Source organism: Lactuca sativa, chromosome 1, assembly GCF_002870075.4.
Source record: "Lactuca sativa cultivar Salinas chromosome 1, Lsat_Salinas_v11, whole genome shotgun sequence".
In the NCBI taxonomy this organism is placed as follows: Eukaryota; Viridiplantae; Streptophyta; class Magnoliopsida; order Asterales; family Asteraceae; genus Lactuca; species Lactuca sativa.
Window position 1 is genome coordinate 160,365,527 of NC_056623.2, and position 18,655 is coordinate 160,384,181.

At 41.5% G+C, this 18,655-nt stretch overlaps 1 protein-coding gene across 1 annotated transcript; it reads right to left on the bottom strand.

Moving 5' to 3' along the window:
- Window positions 1-506: 506 nt before the first annotated feature.
- Window positions 507-5,305, bottom strand: LOC111921443 (uncharacterized). Its single transcript, XM_052766920.1, has 2 exons — window positions 4,548-5,305; window positions 507-561 (listed from the first exon to the last, which is right to left on the bottom strand). Exons 1-2 carry the CDS (start codon window positions 5,303-5,305, stop codon window positions 507-509), a joined length of 813 nt encoding a protein of 270 aa, XP_052622880.1.
- Window positions 5,306-18,655: the final 13,350 nt, after the last annotated feature.

Genomic DNA, 18,655 nt, shown 5'->3' on the forward strand with positions numbered 1-18,655 from the left:
ATTGTACTAACATTCATTTTTACTAACCCTAATCCATTTTCCAATTATAGTTTTATAATAAGGGCAAAGAACGAATCAAAGCCAATAATACAAGAAGGACTTGTAGGTTTGAGCCGCATTGGGAAGATCCCGTATCACTTGGCCCTAATCACCGCACCTCATAATGAGTATTACGTTGGTGATCTTACCTACCCACCGCACCGGTAAATCCGTATCCTTTGGTGGTGTCCCCATATCCATGATTAGTTACATACAGTGCACATGTACGAATTAAAACAATACTTATATAGCATGCTTTTATAATAAATTCAAATAATCACACACGAGCTAACTAGCAAACACAATCATCAATACAACGGTGTGAGAGAACTCACCTTGAGTGAGTATTAAGGATGGCTAACAATCAAATAATGCTACCAAGCTTGAGCAAACTTCAAAACCTCACCTAAGAAGGACTAAAGGTTAGAAGGGAGAAGTAATGAAGCTATGAGTTGAGAAAAGAGTAATCACAACAAGGTCTCTGAAACAGACCTGCTGTTCAAAACGGATTTACTCCAAAATCTAAAGCAGAAACATAGCCTTAACTAAATTTTATAGGAAAATATGATTGCTCTGGATTCCACAACTATAAAGAACTCATTCTAACTCCAAAAGATGAATTAAATATGAATTTTACAAAATGGTGTATCACTTCTGTCTCCAACAATACACTCAAGTGATGTTGGCCAATTCTACCCAACTTGTGAGTAGAATTCATACAAAAGAAAATTAAGAGAAGTAAAGGACATACAAGTGAAAGTCTCAAAGTTGGAATTGAATGAAAAGCATCTCTCAAACTCCAGATTTCACATTGTGGACAATCACAGCACTAGAAAAAGCTGGTGACTACCCACTGACATGGAGTGTGTATCCATTATAACCAATTTATAATTGGAAATAACACCCCATATTCTCCAGATCTTAAATTCATAATATAAGGAACATATAGAAACTTGGAATCACTCTAGATCCTTTTCCAAGCCTTAGAAATGATGAAAACAAAATGACATATCATAACAGACCCGGATCAGACCTAACATCAAAGATGCCATTCTTTCACATAGATAAATCCCTTATCAGTGAGGTTGGCCTTCTTAAGAAAGTTAGCCAACTCAATTTTTGAACTTTTGGAACTGGTTTGGGGTCCGTTTGAGTTATAGAGCTCCAGATATGGTTTTTACAAAATGACTACAGATCTGATGGAAAACAGAATCATAGCCACCCGTGATTCCTTTTTGGCTTATCCATCCTTCTCCTTTTGAAACACATTTTAAAATGTGTTCATCATCCCAATTCAGTCCCCATGATAATGGTGGTACTAAAAAGGGTTAGGGATCATTAGGATTTCATTTAGCCACAAGGATGTAATAATAATCAACATGAAAATAAACATAAGCACATAAAATCATCATTCTCCCTTTTAGGGTTTCCATGATCTTTTGCCACATGTAATCCCCTAGATCCATCATCCACCATATATGGGGTGAAGATAGGATCTTGAGATGATGTATAACATACAATTAAAAATAAAATAAGAAGGAGAAGAGGTGAAGATGAAATCATAAAACTAGAACAAGGTTATGAATCAAGTTGTAAGAAAGGATAAGGAGGTTCATACCAATACGAATCAAGGCTGGAAATGAACAAGAATTAAGCTCCAAACAGCCCCTTGGCTGCTCTTGATCCCAAAGAGAGAGAGAGAGGGACGATTTTTGAGAGAGAGGGAGGGTTTAGAGTGTTTTCCTTGTGTGTGTTCCAAATGATTCAATTTACACATTAAGTACTATTAACTAGATGGACTTTGCAAATAGGCCCATAGCCCATGGACTTCAATAAAAGGAGTTTACAAGATGATCAAAAGAGTCCAATAACATAAGAAATCAGACATTGTTTAAATAAATTAACCCAAGGTTACAAGGATAATTAAATTAAAATAACCAAACGTACTGAGAAAACCCGGGGCGTTACAACTCTCCCCCACTAAGAACGGACTTCGTCCTCGAAGTCAACACCTAGAAACAGATCCGGATAATGAGCCCGCATCTCGCATTCCGGTTCCCAAGTCCATTCCGAACCCTTCCTATGTTGCCACTACACCTTAACCAGGTTTATAGTCTTGTTGCGGAGAGCTTTCGTCTTTCGTTCTAAAATAGCGATTGGTTTCTCAACATAATTGAGACGCTCGTCAATTTGTATGTCCTCCAGTGGTATCACAACGGTCTCATCAACAACACATTTTCGTAACTGAGACACGTGGAACGTATTATGAATTAGACTAAGCTCGTCAGGAAGCTCTAAACGGTAAGCCACCTTCCCCAGACGAGCTATGACCTTGTAGGGTCCAATGAATCGGGGTCCGAGCTTTCCCCGCTTCCGAAATCGAATCACACCTTTCCAGGGGGAGACTTTAAGCAACACATAATCTCCCGCCTGGAACTCAAGATTGGAGCGTCTTTTGTCGGCATAACTTTTCTGACGACTGCTCGCTGTGACCAAATGATCCCGAATCACTTGGATTTTCTCCGTAGTATGTAGCACGATATCGGTACTCCTAAGTACCCTCTGTCCAACCTCGCCCCAACAAACGGGCGTCCTGCACTTCCTCCCGTACAAGGCTTCATACGGAGGCATTTTAATGCTCGAGTGATAGCTGTTGTTATAAGAAAACTCAGCTAGATGTAGATGGTCATCCCAACTACCCCCAAAATCAATCGCACACGCCCGAAGCATGTCCTCCAAGGTCTGAATAGTCCGCTCACTCTGCCCGTCTGTCTGCGGATGGAAGGCGGTACTAAAATGTAATTGTATGTCCAATTCCTCTTGAAACTTCCTACAGAACCGAGAGGTAAATCGGGTGTCTCGATCAGAGACGATAGAAACGGGCACCCCATGTAATGAGACAATCTCCCGAACAAAGATCTCGGCTAATTTCTCCGCCGATGAGCTGTCCTTTATAGCCAGAAAGTGAGCACTCTTAGTCAAACGATCAATAATCACCTATATCGTATCGGTTCCTCGGGCAGTTCTAGGAGGTTTTGTAATGAAGTCCATGGTTAGATGCTCCCATTTCCATTCAGGAATCTCCAATGGTTGCAACTTCCCATGCGGTTTTTGGTGTTCCGCCTTAACCTTCCGACAGGTCATACATTCTTCCACAAATTGAGCCACATCATTCTTCATTCCATGCCACCAGTAAGCCTCATGAAGGTCCCGATACATTTTAGTAGCACCAGGATGGATAGAAAATTTTGACTTATGAGACTCATCCATTAGGGTTTTCCGATTTCCCCCGGTATATGGAACCCAAACCCTACCATAGCGAGTCAGCAAACCCCGCCCGTCTCGTTCCATCTTAGGCAACTCTTTCCTAATCTTCTCACGCCTGATGTTTTCCTCCAGTATTGCCGTCTTTTGGGCGTCCCGGATTAGATCTAACAAAGACGACACCATCGTGACCCGGAGACACTTAGCTCGAATCGGTTCGGCAGATTGTTTACGACTGAAAGCATCAGCTACCACATTAGCTTTACCGGGGTGGTAGTGAATTTCACAATCATAATCTTTTAAAACATCCAACCATCGGATCTGCCTCATGTTCAAATCCCGCTGCTCGAACAAATGTTTCAGACTCTTATGGTCAGTGTATATGATAAACTTCACTCCATAGAGATAGTGTCTCCAAATTTTAAGAGCGAAAACAACAGCCCCAAGCTCCAAATCATGAGTGGGGTAGTTTCGTTCGTGGGGTTTCAGCTATCGGGAGGCATAGGCTATCACCCTATCTCATTGCATTAACACGGAACCAAGACCCTGAAGCGATGCATCACAGTAAACCACCATATCCTCAACCCCATCAGGTAAGGCCAAAATCGGAGCATCACACAATCGTTTTCTTAGCTCATCAAACGCCAGCTGCTGCTCCGGGCCCCAAACGAAATTCATTGATTTCTTGGTCAATCGGGTGAGTGGTAAGGCGATTTTAGAGAAATTTTCAATGAACCTCCGGTAATAACCGGCTAAACCCAAGAAACTGCAAATTTCATAAGGTGTTTTTGGAATCTTCCATTGTTTAACCGCATTAACCTTGGCTTGATCGACCTTAATACCGTTTTCTCAATGTAAGAGGGTGAGTACGGAATGTTGTTTTCTCAATGTCTTCTTCACGAACCCGCATCTGATGGTAACCGTAACGTAAATCAATCTTTGAAAACCAAGATGCTCCCTGAAGCTGATCGAAAAGATCGTCAATACGTGGCAACGGGTACCTATTCTTTATCGTGCGCTTGTTTAGCTCCCTATAATCAATACACATTCGCTAGGATCCATCTTTCTTCTTCACAAAGAGAATAGGAGCACCCCAAGGCGAGCAGCTTAGCCGTATAAACCCTTTATCACTTAGTTCTTGAAGTTGATCTTGGAGCTCTTTCATTTTAGGTGGTGCCAAGCGGTAAGGAGATTTCGCTACCGGAGTCGCACCTAGCACCAAATCAATGCGAAACTCCACTTGCCGAATAGGTGGCAAGCCAGGGAGTTCCTCCAGAAAGACATCGCTAAAGTCGGAAACAATAGGAACGTCGTCTAGTGCTATAGCAGAAGAGCAAGAAGCCATATCCAGGCGGGGAATGTCCCCCTGAATAATAAGTTCTCCACCTCTAGGGTTTCGAACACGAACTTGCTTCTTACGACAGTGGATTTCCGCATCAAACGCATCAAGCCAATACATCCCTACGATAACGCAGAGCTCTCGCATCGCAATAGGGATAAGATCAATGGGGAATTCAACTCCAGAAAACTCGAGAGTGTAACCCTGATAAACATCGGTGACATAAATAGTGCGGTTGTCGACAACATCGACAACCATTGGGTGAGCCAATTTTCCGATACTACGCCCCAAACGATTAATAAACGTGTGAGATACAAAAGAATGGGTAGCACCGCTATCAAACATAACAACATCGGGCTTGGAATCTAGCAAATAAGTGTCTGCCACTGTCGTTGTAATCATCGGCTCCTCCACAGTCATCTGGTGAGCACGACCTCGTGTCACCATAGTGGTTCCCTTAGAGGATGATGCAATTGTAGGATTTGTACCCCTGTCTCCTTTACCAGTCTTCAACTTCGGGCATTCAGGCTTCTTGTGTACTGTCTCGTTGCAGTGATAGCAGACGGGAACTGCAGAAGTAATATGAGGTACTGCACTCGCAGGGGGATCCCTACAATTCTTCCAATGATGCCCTGGCTTTTTGCAGTTGTAGCATATCAACATATTTTTCTCGCCCTGAAGACGTCCTATACTCATACCTTGACTTACTACCCTGCTTTTGCGTTTTCTGGGCATCTCTGGATGTCTTGGAAGAGGTGTCATTGGCCTTCCTCTTGGACTGGGTCTGCAACTCGATTTCCCTCCTCCTCGCTACATTCATGATCGCAGATAAAGTCGAGAACTCCTGCATGCTAACGAATTCCCGAATCTCGATACGTAGGATGGCCGTCTACCGGCTGATTAACCAGACCTCGTTCCCAGCAAACGAGGGGCAAAAAGATAGCATCTCCAAGAACTTGGCGTTCAGGTCACTAACGGATTCGGTAGTCTGCTGTAAGGCCATGAACTCTTGCTGCATCCGCTGCTGCTCCACCTTAGGCACATATTGTGCCTCGAACCTCTCCACAATTTGGGCCCAAGACATGGCCCTCACTTCGTCTTCGTTCAATAGAGCGGTGATGGTGTTCCACTATGTCTTTCCCCTTTTTCACAGCTGATTCATGGCGATCACTGCTTTGTACTAGACCGGACACCCAACACTTATGAAGGCGCCCTCAACATCTGACACCCAGGGCTTAGTAGCAACTGGGTCGGATTCACCATTCCAAAGAGGAGGGCTACACTTATTGAACTTCTCGAAGTAGTATATCGAATCCTGAACAGGCAGAGACAGTAACGCTTCCCCGGGAATAGCCGCGAGGCGCTCATACAGAAGAGCACCGAATTGGTTGATTATGTCGTTGGTCACACCCAGGATTAGTTCGTTGAAACCTTTATTGAATTCTTCAGCGACAATATCCCTAACTTGCTCCATTTGGAGCTGATTAAGTCGAGCAGGCGGAGCCATTGGTATCCACTGAAGAAGGAAAATCTTAGAAACAATTCAGCCTAGATATTTCTAGGAAGACAAAACACTCAGCTTGCCGAAAATTTTTCAACCTTGCCCCGACTCGAAACCGGCACCGATGTTTCAAATAGTAGGGGCCCTTCTACTACCTTCCACACAAGTTCCAATTTCGCATTCGCGTCTAGTTTCAAAATTTCCAGTTCGCTCTAGCCGTTAATTTTACAACTCTCTCACATGTTAACACTAACTAAGTGTATAATCTAATATTTTAAGGCTAGTAGAATCCAATTCATAGTCAACAATTTAACATAAACATTTAACATAAGAAATAAGGCTTACTTGGTTGGCTGACTGGTACACCGCGACATCTTCCACTACTAGTCTTTAGAAGTTTGAAAAATATTTTAAAAAGAAAATAAACTCTTATAGAGCCTCAAATTTGAGTCTAGAACATCCACAAGAATGCCTAGTTCCCTCAAACTGTGGCTCTGATACCAACTTGTGACACCCAAATTTTTGCAAAAATTTTAAACTTTTAAAACCCATCTTAAATTAAATTAAAACAACAGAAATTGTCATAACATAATTCATCAACTTAATAATCATATAAAATATGTGCGGAAGTAATAATAATAATAAGGTCCCAACAAAAATAACTAGTAGCGATGTCCCGGTGATCCATTTTAAGCCTTAGCCTCTTTAATCTTAACACCTGAAAATTTATAAGGGAAAAACGTAAGCACGAAGCTTAGTGAATTCAAACACAGACATTGTACTAACATTCATTTTTACTAACCCTAATCCATTTTCCAATTATAGTTTTATAATAAGGGCAAAGAACGAATCAAAGCCAATAATACAAGAAGGACTTGTAGGTTTGAGCCGCACCGGGAAGATCCCGTATCACTTGGCCCTAATCACCGCACCTCATGATGAGTATTACGTTGGTGATCTTACCTACCCACCGCACCGGTAAATCCGTATCCTTTGGTGGTGTCCCCATATCCATGATTAGTTACATACAGTGCACATGTACGAATTAAAACAATACTTATATAGCATGCTTTTATAATAAATTCAAATAATCACACACGAGCTAACTAGCAAACACAATCATCAATACAACGGTGTGAGAGAACTCACCTTGAGTGAGTATTAAGGATGGCTAACAATAAAATAATGCTACCAAGCTTGAGCAAACTTCAAAACCTCACCTAAGAAGGACTAAAGGTTAGAAGGGAGAAGTAATGAAGCTATGAGTTGAGAAAAGAGTAATCACAGCAAGGTCTCTGAAACAGACCTGCTGTTCAAAACGGATTTACTCCAAAATCTAAAACAGAAACATAGCTTTAACTAAATTTTATAGGAAACTATGATTGCTCTGGATTCCACAACTATAAAGAACTCATTCTAACTCCAAAAGATGAATTAAATATGAATTTTACAAAATGGTGTATCACTTCTGTCTCCAACAATACACTCAAGTGATGTTGGCCAATTCTACCCAACTTGTGAGTAGAATTCATACAAAAGAAAATTAAGAGAAGTAAAGGACATACAAGTGAAAGTCTCAAAGTTGGAATTGAATGAAAAGCATCTCTCAAACTCCAGATTTCACATTGTGGACAATCACAGCACTAGAAAAAGCTGGTGACTACCCACTGACATGGAGTGTGTATCCATTATAACCAATTTATAATTGGAAATAACACCCCATATTCTCCAGATCTTAAATTCATAATATAAGGAACATATAGAAACTTGGAATCACTCTAGATCCTTTTCCAAGCCTTAGAAATGATGAAAACAAAATGACATATCATAACAGACCCGGATCAGACCTAACATCAAAGATGCCATTCTTTCACATAGATAAATCCCTTATCAGTGAGGTTGGCCTTCTTAAGAAAGTTAGCCAACTCAATTTTTGAACTTTTGGAACTGGTTTGGGGTCCGTTTGAGTTATAGAGCTCCAGATATGGTTTTTACAAAATGACTACAGATCTGATGGAAAACAGAATCATAGCCACCCGTGATTCCTTTTTGGCTTATCCATCCTTCTCCTTTTGAAACACATTTTAAAATGTGTTCATCATCCCAATTCAGTCCCCATGATAATGGTGGTACTAAAAAGGGTTAGGGATCATTAGGATTTCATTTAGCCACAAGGATGTAATAATAATCAACATGAAAATAAACATAAGCACATAAAATCATCATTCTCCCTTTTAGGGTTTCCATGATCTTTTGCCACATGTAATCCCCTAGATCCATCATCCACCATATATGGGGTGAAGATAGGATCTTGAGATGATGTATAACATACAATTAAAAATAAAATAAGAAGGAGAAGAGGTGAAGATGAAATCATAAAACTAGAACAAGGTTATGAATCAAGTTGTAAGAAAGGATAAGGAGGTTCATACCAATACGAATCAAGGCTGGAAATGAACAAGAATTAAGCTCCAAACAGCCCCTTGGCTGCTCTTGATCCCAAAGAGAGAGAGAGAGGGACGATTTTTGAGAGAGAGGGAGGGTTTAGAGTGTTTTCCTTGTGTGTGTTCCAAATGATTCAATTTACACATTAAGTACTATTAACTAGATGGACTTTGCAAATAGGCCCATAGCCCATGGACTTCAATAAAAGGAGTTTACAAGATGATCAAAAGAGTCCAATAACATAAGAAATCAGACATTGGTTAAATAAATTAACCCAAGGTTACAAGGATAATTAAATTAAAATAACCAAACGTACTGAGAAAACCCGGGGCGTTACATCAAGTATTTTACCATACTTAAAGTAAATCATGTAAGTGTAAATCGACATAAACTCATTTGATTTAGAAGTAAACCACTTTTTAAGGCAAAAGTTTCCATGTAAACTTGAAAGATTGTTAACTACCTATGTGAGTCGCTATAACCATACTATGACGAGAAATAACCTGCACAACGTTTTTCAGACGTTAAGATACTATGACTCTTGTCACCCGTAGAACTGCCGGTCTCACTGTAGCTAGCAACAAGGTGTGGGGTGTCAAACCCAACATAGATATATACATAATTATCATGCTCTCCCTACAAGAGACTCTGGTTATAACTTACAGGAATTTGTATCCCACACTCGAACGTACGGGGAGAGAATTGCCTCACCACCTAAGTTAACTAGTTTACACATAGTTTGATATTAAAACCTCTTCCACGAAAGAAGTAAAATCAACTTTTCTGAATAAATTAATGATATAAAATCCTTAAACTATTACTAATATAATTTATCACGTTGGATATGAAAACCCATTTGCTTTGAGAGTAAAACCTTTTTCATGTAGTAATATCCATAAACTATGCTTATTGAAGTTTGTTATATGTGTCCGAAATGAATGAGTAAACCTTATCATGAATGACTGAATTTTAGTTTATGATGTTAGATTAACAAGATAATACATTCAATATTTAGAAATTATTGTTATAAACTTTGATCAACATAATACAAAGTGTTATGAAAGTTATAAGTTGTTAACTAGTTTTTAGCCTTTCACCACTGTTTTAGAAAAATTATAGAAAAATCATACGAAGTCGAATTCTGAGAGTTCATAAAATGTGTCTAGTTTATTCATGATTTTTATTATGATTTTTGGAAGTCTTCAACTTGTTTTAAAATATTCATATTCACACCCTATGAATATACTGCCAGTGCTCTCTGTCTTCCCATTAGCCATTTCTACAGTGAACGGTTCATTAAGTGCTCGTGATTTTTGCTTAAGTAAATGAGCAAATTTTTGGTTCACGAAACTCCTCTATTCTCCACTATCAAATAGAATGCATGCATAAGAGTTATCGAGGAGGAACGTACCAGTGACCACTGTGGGGTCGGCTACCGCTTCCTCATGGCCCGTGGCCAGAACTCTTGTCGCTGCACCAGCAAAACCTGTGTTCGGGTAGTTTCTTTTGAAGTGGCCTACCTCGCCACATCCGTAGCAAGTTTGGGCCGCTCCAGCACCGGGGGCTTGGTTGATTAGCTTCGCCGGAGCTTTACAAAAACGGGCTGTGTGCCCCTTCTCGTTGCAGTTCAGACACTGCATCTCCCGACATGCGCCGATGTGATAGAAGTTGCACTTGTTGCACTTAGGCAAACTTCCTGAGTACTGCTTTACCAGAGCAGCAGCGGCAGGTGCTATCGAAACATGTACTGCCACGACCTACCTCTTCTTGGCAGCCTTAGCCTTCTTCTTGTCATCCCAAAACTTCCGCTTGGGGTCAGCGGTTCTTGCGGGTTCTGAGATGGTTAGGGTAGTTGTTGAGTACGAGTTACGAACCCCATGGTCTATGAGCCGCTATGTAATTGCTTGGCATTATCAAATGTAGCGGGGTGTGATGCCAAGACATTTCCCTAGTATGGGGGCACCAGTCCCCATATGTATCTCTCGATCTTCTTTCCCTCTGAAGGAATCATGTTGGGACAGAGGTCCACCAGCTCGCAGAACCTGGTGGTGTAGGCGACTATGTTGGAGCCCTTCATGGTTAGGCTCCATAGCTCTTCCTCCAGCTTTTGGATCTCTCCCTTCGGGCAGTACTCCTCAATCACGAGGTCTTTCAAAGTTTCCCAGCCCATCGAATTTGCCACTATAAGAGATAGTGACTGAACATGGCTGTTCCACCATGTTAGGGATTTAGTTTCGAAGGTACAAGCAGCGTACTTCACCTTGCTCTCCTCTGGAAAAGAGCAGATTTCAAAAATCGTTTTTGTTTTCTCGAACCATTGCGAGAGGCCAATGACTCCGCCAGTCCCTTGGAAGGACAATGGCTTGCAGTTGTTGAAGTCCTTGTATGAGCACTCTTTCAAGCACACCGGGATTTCACCATGAGTTGACAGGACAGGGGTTCCTCGTCCAGTGGAACTAGATCAATGATACTCAGCCATGGTTGTAGCCACAGCTGCAGCTACAGCAACATTTAAGGCTGTCGTGTAGAACAGAGAAGTAGGTGGTTGAGGAGGTGGTGTCGGTGTTTCGTTATTGAGGTTTCTCCTTGGATTTCTACGAGGCAGCATCTTTGATCTATAGTTTATGAAGATGAAAATATTGATAAGATTTTAATGGAAGAATTGATGAGAATGACTCATGGACTAACTCTCCATAGCCCAAACGATGCGATTAAATGGGAATCTAGAACTAATAGATGACCACATTTGGATAATAATTCCCAAAAGATTAGGTACTTGTCAATATTACTGGAATTACAGATGTAATAAGTTCGGGAAAAACGTCCAACTGAAAGAGGCCTTACATCAACCAAAATGGGAAAACTTTGACAGAATTACAACCTAACCAAGACCTAACAAGCCTATGATTTACACAGATAGGGAATTAGACCAGAGTTTTACATAACTAGGTTATATCCAAAAGACAGAAGTTGATGATGATAAGTTATAAAACAAACGTGAAGATCGATTAGATCTTTGTAACAGGAATTACGATGAACACAAAACAATAAATAAGACAAGAATGGATCAAAATATGTCGAATGATTAGATCAAACAATCCTCTGCAGAGTTTGACTAAGAACTTCCGTTGTAGATGATTTAGGGTTATAAGAACGAAAATAAACTTCTGAATAATGCTCTGATCGATCTATTCTATCGTTAACCTAAGATGCATGCAAGCACCTATATTTATAATAAACCCTACTAAACTCACGGATGGACAGGCCCATACCGAAGATACAAAAATGGACTAGCTAACGAGCCCAATAGATGCAACATTTTACAAAACATGACCCAACAATCTCCCCCTTTGCGTCAAATTGGAGCGAGACTACTTCTTCTTCTTGCTTGGGCCAGCAGCGGGAACTTTCTTCGTAGTATCAAACAGACGAGAGATTAGCGCGAGAATAGTCTGTCTGAACCGAATGTACCATTGAATCATGTCATCGAAGTACTTGAAATCATCCGTTGTGTTTTGCTTGCATCTGTGGATGATCCCCAAAACATGCTCTAAGCAAGTAGTGGTGTAGAGGTGTTTGTCAGCCAAGGCGAAAAGACATTTCTGTCCTTCGTTCCTGGTGAACATGACCGAATTCCTTCTCGAGTCAATTTTACCCATCTGCATTTGGTTAAGATCACTGGCAGAGCCAACAGGAGATATTGTTGGTTTCTTCTTAAATACGCTCGCTATCTCCTGATCCATCAGTGCAACTTCCATGATGTAGCACACAAGCATCCTCTTGAAATGGTCGATGATCGGACCGTATTCAGCTTCGTTGGTGAGTAGGATGTTGTGCAAGATTATCAAATCATGGGGATTAAGGTTGGGAAGATCTGCAAGGGAAATGGCATGTTCGGTTTTGGCAGATCCCTGAAGTACCTTGAACCAAATGTTGATGAAGTTCCCTTCACTGTACGGCTTAAAGACCCGAACGTTTACAATTTTCTGAGCGCTCCAAGTCTGATACTGAGGTTGAGCAGCCTTCAGATAAAAATTGATCAAGTCCCGATCAACCTGTGGATGAGGATGAGGGAACTCTGAAACGTTGGAGAAGGCGTGAAAGATGAACGCCTTTCGGGTCAGTGGCATGTCGAACTGTGAGTCGACAGTGTTGGAACAATCAAGAGAGATTACAAGTTCCAACCACAAGATACTCGGTGTGTCAATGGCTTCTTTTATCATCCTCTCAAGAGTCCAGGCAGGAAAAAGAGTTTTCCTACTCTCAAGAAGGTCGTGGGCTTCCTTCTGTTTTCTTTCTGCTTCTTCAGCCTCTCTAGCCACACGAGCACTGATATCAGCATCATCATTTTGACTTTTTCGCTTCAACAGTTCAGCGATTGTCTCTTTATCTTCATCTTCATCCTCCTCAGCAATCTTCTTACCTTTATCTTTCACACCAGAACCGGAGGCTTGGCCTACTGGAGGAGGTTCGGTTGTGTGAGTTGCTTTTGAGGAAGGAGGTGGTTGAGACATTGATTCCTTTTCTCCCCCTAGTTTCGGAATGGACACGAAATCAAGTAGCCCTTCGATTTTGTTGAGCAGGGCAAGGGCGGGAGCGAGCTTCTCTGCAAGGTCACGCCTCACAGTGTAGTTTAGAATGGGATCATGTGCCTCGAGGATGTTCGAGATGGCAAAGTGGACATCCGAAACACACAACTTTATCACCTCCCTTTCGGACCGAAGAGAGTCAATCTCTTGTTGAGAGTTGGAGAGTTGAACACTCTTGACCTTCAGAGCGGTGGTCTTCCTGGCTAGAACATCCATCAGAGAGTTCTCGACAGCCAAATATTCTTGTAGCTTCGAAAGACGCTCGACAATGGTTATGCGAAAGGCTGAGTTGTCGTCTGAAAGTGTTCGACGAAAAGAAGCGAAGGACTTCAACTCGGTGGAGACTGACATTGCCAGCTGATGAACAATTGGTTCCAACGTAGTCTTGGCAGCATTCACACTCTCCTTTAAAGACTTTAACAGGGCAGAGGCATCAGAAAATAGTTTATCGACTTTTTCGGTCGCAGCCTGACAGGCTTTCGTTGAGGCGTCGATGGCGGAGGTTGCATGTGACAACCCGATATTTCAACTCTTTGTAATGACCTAAATGGGTCAAGTATTGTAACCACTTTTGAGTAATAAAATTTACTTTCATAATAAAATGAACAAATAATTCTATTTAAATTCCTTCTATGTTTAAATGTCTTTAAACCATGATCGTACGTAAAAAGAACGCCCAAATCCGACTTCATATATTGAAGTTATGATTATTTCAAGTTCAGCTTAGCAACAGACAGCTAAAAACTCGAATCGGAGATCGAGCAACTTTTGGCCAGAATGACCTAAACGGGAATCGAAGGTCTCGACAATGGTATTTCAACGGTAAAAAGTCTGGCAAAACCCGACATCAGATAAAGAAGTTATGAATTTTCAAAGAAATTCCTTAAAAACGATGAGTTTAATATAAATAATAGAAAAATAGTTTCGGAATTTGCCGACGGAGTCTAAACAAAAGTTGTAGAGCGTAGTCTCACCTACGCGTGGATATAAAGACCATCGAAAACGGAGTTCGTATGAAGAAGATATGAATTTTTGAAGTTTATTAAATAAATTATATATTTATTTAAATCAAAATTCGGACCTTATCCGAAGAGGAGTCAGCGTCCTCATCCGAGGTACGTGCTGCGTACCCTTGTACGCCCTGCGTACCCGAGAGACTTGGCCTCTGATCGTCCACGTCGCCCTATCCCAGGCTTCCGACCCGTCCGACCCGCCCGTCCGACCCGCTGTCCCATCCGACCCGCCGTCCCATCCGACCCAACTCCCCACCGATCCGTCCCATCCGAAGCCGAGGCAGTCGAGGCTTCGGTCATGCATGACGTACGCGTACGCGCTGCGTATGAGCGTACGCCCCACGTACCGAGGCGGTTCAGCCTTCCTATAAATAGAATGCGAGGGCTTCTGAGAAAAATGCTCATTTCTCTCCTCTCTCTCACAATCTTGCCTCGTTTTCCGTGCCCGTTCAAACCCGAAGCTCTGGTCTTTTTGCTCAAGTCTCGAGGGTCGATTTTACTCCCGAGATTCCCGAGAAATCCTGAGGAAAATCCGTTTCCCGAGACGAAACTCTGTCCGGTTTTCCATCTCGCTATCTTCAAACTATCAAGTGAGTTCATATCCCCTTCGAACACTCTTTAAATACATTTTAAATGTTTTTATACTCTTTTAGGGGAGGAATACAAGTAAACATACCGTTATTATCGTGTATTTCGTAAAAATCTCATTTACTCGTTTCTATCAAATGAATCACTTGTGATTTAGTTCTATTATGCGAAAACTCTTGTTATACTTTGCATGCAATAGATTTATACAAAGTATTTAGTAACACCAAAATATCTTTCGTTGTTAAACCGTTTCATATATTCTAAAAACTTGTGATTTATGTTGGTCAAACATTGTGAAAAAGGATAAACTTTGCATACAAAACTATCACTTTAATACAGACTTAGTTGAGAATCCATGAGACGTGTATATCTTCAAACACTGCCTTTTAGATAAAAGGTATCGCTACAAGTCATGTCTATAACCAGAGTCTCCCGTTCGGAGAACGTGTCAAATGTGTATAGATCTATACGGGAAGTCATGGTCCTGCACCCTGGCTGTTAGCTACAGTTCGTCTTTTGGGGTGACAGTTTGTCATAACGCTACGACGCCTGAAGAACGTCGCTACAGGCATATTATGTTCAGTATGGTTATAAAACTCATCGGATATACAACTACTATAGTACTTTTGAATAATGAATAAGTAGTTACTACGGTTATTCATTATCTAATAAGCTGAAAACTTCTAATAGGTTTATTATATAAATCTATGTTTAAAACTTTTCTAAAGCATGTGGATTGCTTCAAAATGTTAGTCTTGAACATTAAACAAACAACTATTAGGAAAATAAGTGATTTTCTTGTTTCAACTATCTACGTTTTTCAATACCAATATTCTCATGCATTTCACACGTTTATAAGGAAATATGGGATTTTCTTGGAAAATATACACTCGTTTTTGGAATGGCATTCAATGTTTCTAAATCACTTATGAACTCACCAACTTAATTGTTGACACTTTTTCTTTGAAATAGCTTGTATTCTCAGGGAATCGTTAAGCAGGTTTCGAAATCAAGTTTTGGTGAATAACGCGCTGGCATTATTTACTTCTTTTGAAAGATGTTTATGCATTTATCTTTTGAACATGTAATGAATACAACGATGTAAACATTTTTAAAACCTTTATATATGGTGGTGTGTACTTTCCTTTCTATAAACTGTTATGATATTGAATATGACGTCCTCCGCCCCCGAACGTTTCTGCCGTTCTGGTTTGGGGGTGTGACAGATTGGTATCAGAGCACCGTTTATAGTGAATTAAGTATATCAAAACCATTTTTGGTATACAACTATAAACTCATCTGGGCAAAAACACTCTGAGAAGAGTCATACTTTTGAAATTAAATTTATTTAGTTTTTGTAAAGTAAGCATGCATTCATTTCGTACTAATAACAGTTTCACATCGTACCATTTTAGAAGTATTATAAATAAGTTGTGCAGTACAGGTACGCCTTGGGACACGTAATCGGAACTAAGAAGGATATAGCCTGATCAACTATATTTGTCCGAGAGCCGACTAACGTGTGCCGAGGGGTGTCTGCAGTGGACAACAAATTTTAAAACTTACCAAACCGTTACTAGAATCAAACACAAGAATTTAAATACTATAGGAGTATTTGCTATCTAAACTAATTTAAATTACATGTTTTGCATGTTTCGACTTTATTCAATTCTTATAACCCTATTTCTCGTACAGTCAAATGGCTGGATTTCACCACCCCAATGACCCCTACTTTCCCAACCAAGGCAACGGAGGATGGATCGAAGATGATCCGGAAGAGGACGAGGAACCCATAGAATTGGGTGATGACTCCGGTACTGACTCAGAGCCGGAAGTGATCGATCCACCACCCATTCAACCTCCTGTCCATGTGAGGAACTTCCAAGGACCCACTCCCGTCTGGGGAAGTCACCTCCATCATTGGAGCCAACAACAAGGCATACGCCATCCCTATGGCATGTGTCGGGACTTCTATGATGTCCGCGGTGGAGGTTCGGCTGATCGAGCACTCCCGGTAATGGTGGGTAAGTTAGCCAATCAGTCATATCAGTCCGGAGTTCAAGCAAGCCGACTTCGGGATGTCAACGTGGAAGTGCAGGTTCACACTTCTGACATCCGTAGGCTGGACAAGATACAAGATAATGCTCAACTCCCGTCTGAGGCATTTCAGGCACAGATGATTGCAGCCCTAGCCGAATTAAAGGACCAACAAGCCGCTTTTGATCGGCGCCTAATGGAATCGAAGCAATCAGATGCGGAGTCAAGCTCCAAGCGCAACCTACGTCGCAAATAGTGCCTGCCAGGATTTCAAATTTTGTTATAAATTAGGACTTCGGATAAGAATATTATTTTTTCTTTAAAACTTTCTGTAATCGGAGACCTTTAGAAAGTTCAAAAAGTTTTGTCTAACTCTGATGTAACACAACTATATGTTTAATATATATATAGGGCATATCTCTTTCTCGTTTTAATTATGTGTAGTCCGTACAATTCAGAAGTACATCCATTCAAACAATAATTAATGAATAAAGATCAAAACCAAGTGTTGGCCAAACCAAATTCTTAAACTATTTAAGATTGTTAACTCAATATCATTCAAACTCGCAACCACCGAAACTTATAATGTCTCATTTTTTTTTCTTTTGGCAGCACAATGCCTCCTCGTAGATCAGCACGTACCAACGCAACCCCACCACCACCTCCACCACTAACTTATGATCCGACAATGGTCCAGGCTGCTATTACAGCAGCAGTAGCAGCAGCCCTCTCTCAAATAAACTCCAATGCAAATGGAGGTACAGGAAGCAGCACGAATCATCCCAATCGTGGCACCGGCCAGGGCCATGTAAGGGAGTGTACTTACAAGGAGTTCTCCAACTCGAAGCCAAAGACTTTTAATGGCAGTGGAGGAGTCATTGCACTAATGCAATGGTTCAAAAAGACCGAAACGGTCTTCGAGATATGCTTGTGCCAAGAAACAAGCAAGGTTAAGTTCGCTGTTTGCACCTTCATAGACCGAGCCCTCACTTGGTGGAAAAGCCATGTGAACTCAGTGACGCTCACTGTCGCTAACGCCATGAGTTGGGAAGAACTGAAGGTACTACTACTGGAAGAATACTGCCCAAGGGGTGAAGTGCAAAAGCTTGAGCAGGAGCTCTGGAATTTGAAAATGGTTGGGTCTGATCTAGTCGCCTACACAGCTAGGTTCAACGATCTCGCTGCTTTGTGCCCTACCATGGTCAACCTAGAATCAAAGAAGGTCGAAAGGTACATTTGGGGGTTGTCACCCCAGATTCAAGGGCATGTCCTAGCTTCCAACCCTATCACCTACAACAGCGCTAAACGCCTGGCGCAACGACTCATCGACCACGGAGTGAAACAGAGTACCATTACAGCAGCCGCAAATCCACCTAGGGAGGCTCTGGGCCAGAGTAAGCCTTGGAACAAGAGGAGGGGACAAACCCTCCAGGAGAACCCCAAGAAACAACAAGTGATAGCGACCCACGCTATTACTGTACCTACCAACTCTGCCCCCACAAGTTCATACAATGGAAAACTACCGAAATGTAACCAGTGCAACTTCCACCACCACGGTCTCTGACGTGACCTTCAATGCACCAGGTGCAATAAGAAGGGTCATACAGCCCGCTATTGCAAGGAGCCAACCCAACAATTCACCCCCACTACTAATACCGGAGTAAGTCGCGCTTGCTTTGAGTGCGGAGACACAGGGCACTACCGCAAGGACTGCCCGAAGACAAATAACAGGAATACCGGCGGAAGAGGCCGAGTTTTCGCAATGGGACAAGATGAAGCCATTGCGGACCCCACTGTTGTTACGGGTACGTTTCTTCTCGATAACTCGTATGCATGCATT

Coding starts and splice junctions, on each gene's coding strand:
- LOC111921443 (XM_052766920.1), bottom strand. CDS start 5,305: ATGTTGATATGCTACAACTGCAAAAAGCCAGGGCATCATTGGAAGAAT. Junction 562..4,547: donor CCTGGCTTGCCACCTATTCG/GCAAGTGGAGTT, acceptor TTTCTGCTTTAG/ATTTTGGAGTAAATCCGTTT.